The sequence below is a fragment of the Aegilops tauschii genome, chromosome 4, assembly GCF_002575655.3.
Source record: "Aegilops tauschii subsp. strangulata cultivar AL8/78 chromosome 4, Aet v6.0, whole genome shotgun sequence".
In the NCBI taxonomy this organism is placed as follows: Eukaryota; Viridiplantae; Streptophyta; class Magnoliopsida; order Poales; family Poaceae; genus Aegilops; species Aegilops tauschii.
In genome coordinates, this window is record NC_053038.3 from 6,387,410 (window position 1) to 6,395,263 (window position 7,854).

The 7,854-nt window shown below is 56.2% G+C and overlaps 1 protein-coding gene across 1 annotated transcript; it reads right to left on the bottom strand.

Moving 5' to 3' along the window:
* Window positions 1-1,100: 1,100 nt before the first annotated feature.
* Window positions 1,101-2,006, bottom strand: LOC109749093 (uncharacterized). Its single transcript, XM_020308086.1, has one exon. The coding sequence runs from the start codon at window positions 2,004-2,006 to the stop codon at window positions 1,101-1,103; it is 906 nt and encodes a 301-aa protein (XP_020163675.1).
* Between the last annotated feature and the right edge of the window lie 5,848 nt (window positions 2,007-7,854).

Genomic DNA, 7,854 nt, shown 5'->3' on the forward strand with positions numbered 1-7,854 from the left:
CCCGCAACCTGGTCAATCTAGCGGGATTGGCCATGCCCGAGGAGGTCGTGGATGATGCAATAGGCTCTGCTCTAACGCCCCACCTTCTCCAACTCCACCCTCATAAGAATTGAATGCTAGAAGAAATCGGTCAGTTCAAACTTGAGTCCCTCCAAAAATGGTTGCATGCTAGAAGATGCAGTTATAGGATATCAGACCTTGAAAGGCATGCCAACCACAAGCTTCACAACAAGAGACCTATAAAGGAGCCCAGGAGCCTGGCAAATAAAAGAGGCTTTCATCATTATAGAACACATTGAGCAAGACACGAAAGCTACACATCTTTGCTGTAGTTATTTTATCAAACCAAGTAACAAAGCAGCATTCTCTTGCTAAATGCATGAAAACTAAGAAGCTGTTGAAAGTCATCCATGTTTAGATTAGAGAATAGCTACATTGAGATATATTTTAGTGGGGTCAAATAAGAAAAATATCAATGCAAGTCACAAAAAAGGGTATTAGCACATGCTTCTCACCAATATCAACATAGATGTGGTTGCCCATGCCAAGAAACAACATGGATGTGGTTGTCTCAATTGAACTTAGGCACAAGCTTCTCACCAATCTCAGCATAGATGTTAGACCTTCCAAGAAACAACAAACATCAATTACCAAGCAGAAAAGGCAGGAGAAAATTACAAACAACATAGGGCACGGGGTCTAGAGAAGCCATGTACCTGCACATCCAAAAGGACCATGTCAGTGTGTTTGATAGGACCATTATCAGTGGATCCACAATGCTGCTACAGACGCGAAACATACACACGGATGGTCAGGTTCTTGTTCCCCACAAGAAGAGCCTGCAGATCAGTCATTGCCATCTACAACAAAAGTATCAGCACCAAAACACAACTTCACCGTTAAACTCAGTAAATCTCTATGACATAAACTAAACCACGGAATAAAGCCAATCCCAGTACACGCGAACATCAAAATATCACCCCCATGCATGGGACGACATATTTATTCAGCCAACACTATATGTCGCCACCCAAAATATCACCCAACTCACAAAAGCATGCCAAAACCTACCAAAATGAAGACTACCATCATACACAAATCTAAGTCATCCCCGCGGCCCGGAAGACCTCGGGGAAAACAATGTTCTTGGTCTCAGAGCCGCATTTGCCATCAGCATCTAATATAAGGATTTTCAAAGAAGCCCTCGACGTAACACGAGACACTGCCACATACAGCTGCCCGTGAGTAAAAACAGGACCCTTAAGATATATACCAACAGCAGACAGGGTCTGTCCCTGGCTCTTATCAATTGTCATGGCATAGCACACACGAACAGGAAACTGGCGACGTCTAAGCACAAAGGATGCATTTCCCTTCTTTGCCAATAATTCAATCCTGGGGATATAAACAGTATCACCCACATGCGAGCCAGTCATAATGACAGCTTCGATAAGCCGATCACCTAATTCTTTTACAATTAGTCGTGTACCATTACACAAACCATTTGCCTGGCTCAGGTTTCTAAGAAGCATAATCGGAATACCAACCTTAAGAGTCAGCCTATGATTTGGGAAATTTATAATTTTAGTTGCATTCAGGTACTCGATTGGATAGTAAACATCTTTGTCCCTAACAGAATCCGAAGAATCATCAATAGAATCATAACTCATATAGTCTCTGCTATCAGTAGGAACCAATGCAAGAATATGATCATTAATATCCTCAGCATGGTCATTGGTAGGGGCTAAAATGGCTCTCTCTTGCAAGTAACCAGAGTTCAGGTAGTTATGCAAAAAATCACCATAGACAGAAGAAACAATAGCAGCTATTGGATCACCAGACGTACAAACCAAGAGGTCGTCCGGTATCTGTATCCAAGAAGCCTCAACCTCATTGCCTCGCCTTGTGACAGGCAACTTCCCTTCCCCAAGATCTAGCACCCATCTGCTAAATAAGGCAACATCCTTCTGCGCCTGAGTATCCGCACCATGCACACCCAAGCGCATGTTAATAGAAAGCGACAATTTTTGAACAGAATGCCATAGCGGAGAATTCGTGATTGCCGCATCAATGATCTGAGGCCTAGTACCCCCCTCAACGACTGGTAAGATTTGTCTAAGGTCACCACCCAAGGCCATCACTACTCCACCGAACGGAATATCAGCAAGATCTGGATTAGCCACAGAGAGGACATCACGCAAAGTTCTATCTACAGCCTCAAAGCATTTTCTGTGTGTCATCAACGCCTCGTGCCAAATAACAAGCGAAGATACCATCAACAACTTACAAAGCTTAGAGCCTCTTTTAATATCACAATGTGTATTATCTTCAAGAAGAATAGGTATCTTAAAGCGAGAATGAGCAGTCCTCCCACCCGGAAACAACAGCGACGCAATGCCCGACGACGCAACAGTAAGCACTATCTTCCTCTCGCCCCTAAGGAAAGCACATATTGCACTCCACATGTATGTCTTCCCAGTACCACCGTACCCAGAGACAAAAAAAGCCAGGTCTCCCCGCCTGCACACACTCTACAATCGTCTTATAAGCAACCAATTGGTCCTCATTTAAACTATCAAACATAACCAAGGACTGTTTAGACAGAGCACATGCATCATAAGACGTCTCCTCACGAATTAGACGATTATCATCAGACTGCTCGCCTTCGCCAGAGCGAGACGGCAAGTTAAAACTTCTTATATCAGAACCACGTTTCAAGAAAACGTCAGCCAACTCATCAAGAAGTGTCGGGGTTGGGTGCGACATGTGCCAATGGATTGCTTATCATGGTGGGAGCGAGTAGAACGTCGCCGGTGCCTGGAAGCGGGATGAGGCGTAGACACGTACGCCAACGGACTTTACCCAGGTTCGGGGCTCTCCTAGGAGATAACACCCCTAGTCCTGCTCTGCGGGGTCTCCGCATGATCACTAAGGCACTAGTGAGTACAATGGTGCTCCTCGAGCTGTATGCTAGAGGTAGAAGAAGGCAAGGCTAGCTCTCCTCTTCCCCTAGGTGCTGGTCTAATTCTAACAGGTTGGAACCCTTTGCATGGGTGCCCTGGGGGGTTTATATAGGCCTACCCCCAGGGGTACAATGGCAATCTGGCCGGGTGCAGGACCCAGCCGTCAGTCTCTCTGGCCGCCGGCTTCTCCGCCGGCTGCTGGGGCCCGTCGATTGGTGGGTCCCGCCGGTTGGTCCGGTACGGAGCCGAAAGGCCGCCCCCGCCGTTCGCGGGTCTTGCCGGCTGCTGATCACTGTAGCCGTGATGCTAATGGCACAGGCTTGGTCAGGGGAGCGTGGCTACAGTCCCGCCGCCTGGTGGGGGATCACTGTAGCCACTCCGGGTCTTATCTGGTTAATGGCGAATGGGCCCCGAGGAAGGAACGGGCCGCTTGCTGGGAGCCGGCCTCCCTCGACTCCGACTGGTGAGGCCTCCGCCGTCTTCCGGGCTCTAGCTGACCGGTAGGGCCCGCCGTCTTCGGGCCGTACCGACAGGCGGTCGTGGGAGCAGGGGCATCGCCTGACAGGAGTGATGTCAGGGGAGGAGTGGCAACATTGTCGCGCCGGTGCGGAGATCTCCGCCTGTACGGAGCACTGTGGCCACGCCCGACCCTGGATACGGGGGGATGGGCTATACTGCAGCCATACCCTGTCTCGTCTTTTTAATGGGGGCGCAGACTTTGAGGGCGCCGTGGGCCGACTGCTAGGAGTCGGCCTCTCTGGAGGCCGCCTGCTAGGAGTCGGCCCGTCATGGAGCCGCCTTCCTGAGCATGGCTGCCTTCTACCAGTCGGCCGTTCGGCCAACCGGCCGCCAGAAGGCGGAGATCTATCTTGTCGCCCCGAGGGGCGCAGCCGGCCCCGATATCTTGAAAGGTTCAGGGGCTCAGGTTAGGCTACCCGTGGCCCATTACTCCGACAGTAGTCCCCGAAGCTGGTGAGGAGCCACTGCTAAGGAGCAGGGAAGCCTCAACAGCTTCCTCCTCCGGGTGCTCTAAAGGAAGCTCATCCGACTTCTGGGAAGCCGGTCGGCTGGAGTCGGGTATGTCCAGTCGGATCTTTCTGGAATTTCGAATGCATCGGCGGGAACCAGGTGGCGTGCTTGCTAAGCTTCTCGGCCCGCCGCCTGCCGCGGGCGTGCCATATGGCGCCAGCCAGCCGGGTCGGCCTGCCAGCCCACGCGCGTGATGGGACGCGACCGCAGGCTGGGCCCGCCACCACCGGGCCTCGGCACGCAAGCGGATCCACTACGGCCGAGGTGGGCGGTTGGGTTTCCCCGCGGAATTACTGCGCGCAGTAACTCGCGCGGTAAAGGTGGGAACGTGGGGTCATGGGCACAGTTAATCCCACGATCCCATGCCCGCCCCTTCGGCTTCATAGCCCGTAGGCTATAAGTAGGGAGAGGGGTGGGGGCGGCGAAGCACGCGCGCCCTTCCACCCCATCCTTCCTCCTTCTTCTTCCTCTCGCCGCAGCGCCCCCGAGCCCCGCTGAAGCGCTGCCGCAGCACGTCTCCGGCGAGCTCGTCCGCCCGAGCCCTCTTTGCTCCGCTCCATTCTCAGCTCCCTCGCCGCGCCCCTTCTCTGTTGAGCTCTCCATGGCGCGCGAGCGAGGAGGCGAACGGGACGGGTCCAACGTCAACGAGGACCACATCGCCTTCCTCCGTGAGACGCGGCGTCTTCCCGGCGCAGGCTACGTGAAGGCACGCGTGCCGCCGGAGGGGGAGATCTCGCAGGCACCAGGGGAGGGTGAGCGGGTCGTCTTCCGCTCGCACTTCATCTGCGGCTTTGGCCTGCCGGCGAGCGGCTTCCTTCGCTCGTTTCTCGAATTCTACCATCTCCAGCCTCATCATCTCACGCCCAACACCGTGATGCTCCTAGCCGCCTTCGTCACGTTGTGTGAAGGTTATCTTGGCATCCTCCCCACCATCGAGTTGTGGGGAGCCTTCTTCTACACCAAGCTGGGCACCTCCGTCCGAGAGGTGGCTGCCCAGTGCGGTGCCTTCATCGTAGTTCGCCGACCGTCGCCGAAGAACGCCTTCCCCACCATCAAGCTGCCACAGTCGGTCAAGATGTGGCAGCAATCTTACTTCTACGTGGAGAACATGGACCCGGCCGTCGACTTCCTCAACCTGCCGGCTTACGTAGCCGGCCCGCCTGCCGAGCCTTGGGCCAGCTGGGCCTACAAGCCGAAACCGGTGTCAGCAAACGGCGCCGCCGCCATCCAGCGGCTCCGGGAGCTGACCGCAACCGAATGACTCAAGGCGTCCGACTTGCTGGTCACCTTCGTCGAGCGCCGGGTTCTCCCGCTCCAAGGCCGGCCGCACCTGATCAGCCGGATGAGAGGGCATCGCGACCCATGTCGGCTGAGCACCAAGGAGATGCTGGCTGCTGAGGTCGCCAACTTGGTGAACGAGATCTCCGGCCTCAAGCTGGAGGGGTCTTGGAGTTTCGGCAAACGGCCGTATTCCCGCGCCGACCCGCCGCCTGCGGTAATTTCCAATTCTTTCTTCTTGGACACTCGTCCTGGTCTCGATCTTGGTCTTGATCAGCCGGCCTCTCGCCGCTTGAAACAGATCTACATGTCGGATGCCACGGCTGCCATCGTAGGGGCGGATGGCGACTACCAGCCGGACCGGGTGGTAAGCGATGTGGACGACCCCGACTTGGGGACGGCCGCCTTGGAGGACACCGCAACGGGCGGCATCTACGAAGCAGGCGGCTCTGAGGAAGGTGGCATCGAGACCTGGCCTGACGACGACGACGAGGAAGAAGAGCAACGTCCAGCACGGGGCGCCAGCAGGGCAGACGCGGGCCCCTCCGTCGAGCTGACTGCTCGAGGTGGCACGCGTAAGCATAAGCAAGGCGCCATCTTGTTCGGCATTGCGCCGAAAAAGGCCAAGAATCCGACCGCCGCGACCAGGCGGAAGGAGGCCGCAGCGAAGGCGGCCAAGTACCAGAAGCTCCCAAAGGCGCCTCCTATGGTATCGGCGTAAGTATCTTTCCCTTGTGGTCTTCTTTCTTGTTGATTCCTTCTGAACTTCCTTTGTTTTATTTTCTTGATTTTAGGGCTCCGCTCTCTCTCGAGAAGTCGGCCGCCGCCTCCATCGTTGGGTCGGCGGAGACCTCTTCCACCACCCGGTGGATCGATCCGGCCGCCGACCTCCGGGAGGCGACGGAGCGAAACGCGCGGGAGGCGCGCGAGGAGCAGGAGGCCGCCCGCCTGGAGAAGGCGGAGGCGGACAAGGTGGAGGCCGACGCTTTGAAGAAGCTGGCGGAGGCCGAGGCTGCTGCCGCGGCAAAGAAGCAGGCCGAGGAAGCCGCGCGTCGTCAGTCGGCGATATTCGTCACCCCCTGAACTCCATGCCGCCTTTACCAGAATTCGTAGCGCTGACTGGGGGAGCTGGCGACGAGCAACCAGTCATGGAGAGGGACGACAGCGATGTCGTTATGCCGGACGTAGTCGTGCTCCAGCCGCCGCCTTCCGATGAGGCGCGAGACAAGTAGCCGGCTGATCCACTGGCACCGCCAGCCGGAGACGAGATGGCGACGGACCCAACTCCTGAGGTCCGCACCCCGATGCGTCGCCGGCTCACAAAGGCGGCCTCGGCGCCACGCCCACTGGAGACCGGCGCCGCAAGCTCTTCGATCCCGGATGCCGAAGCGACCAGCGCCGCACCCACTGGGTGGGTGCGGGGAGGCGGGACGGGTCCTCTGAACAAGGCGATCCTGGACGTTCAAGCCAAACTCCGCGCCGAGGCAGACTCTCTCAAGAACTGCAACAAGGCGTACCTGGAATCGTGAGAGGCCATCCGGGTATGCTTCTTGCTTCTTTGTTTTTAATTCTTGTATCGCTTCGTGGGGGCGCGCCAGCGCACCCATTGGGTGTAGTCCTCGAGTTTCAGGCCGACTGCTGAGCAGGCGGCTTGGAACTTTAATTAGCAAGCTCCGAGTAGTAATATCTTTGGTGCAGGACTATCATAACCTTCGTGCGGCCGCCTTCAACTCCAAAGTCCAGGAGTTGGATCAACGTGCCGTCGACTTGTCGGAGAGCCGGAGTAAGTTTTCTTCTTTCTCTGCGGGGGCACGCTGGCGCACCCGCGGGCTGTAGTCCCCGAGATTCGGGGCGACTGCTGAGCAGTCGGGCCGGATCTTCCTGGCAACTGCTCTTCTTTTTGTTTGACACTTGATAGCTTCTTTCTCCGCGGGGGCGCGCTGGCGCACCTGCGGGCTGTAGTCCCCGATATTCGGGCCGGCTGCTGAGCAATCGGGCCGGATCTTCCTGGCAACTTCGTCTTTCTTTGCTGATTGTTGACGCCCTTTTCTTCTTCTTCTTTTGCAGAGGCCAACGCCACCCTGCAGCAGCAGCTGGGCGAAGCCAACACCACGCTGCGCGCCAAGGAGGCGGACTGCAACAAGATGGCCGAGGAGCATGACCGGCTAGTCATGCAGCTGGCGGAGCAGGCGGATCTTCTCAAGAAGGCCCAGAAGGAGGCGGAGGACAAGGAGACCGGCCTCCTTGCTGAGTTCGAGACCGAATGCTCCGCCTGGACCGACAAGGAGGCGATGCTGACTGCCGACTTCGGCGAGATTGAAGACATGGTTGACGGTGAGCTTCCTCTTTACTCTTTCTTCGAGCCGCCGTCTTCTGATCAGGTCTAACTTTGGCTTTTTGGCTTTCTGTTTGAGCAGATTTCTTCCCCGGTCACTCCGTTGCCACCAATCGGGCCATCGAGGCTGATCGCGAAGGGCGGAGGGCGGAAGGTGTGGAGATTGCTGCCGACGCCCCCCGAACCCTCAGTGAGCAGCTTCTCGGCATCCAGGCCCGTCTCCAGCCGGCTCATCGGATGTTGCGCCGT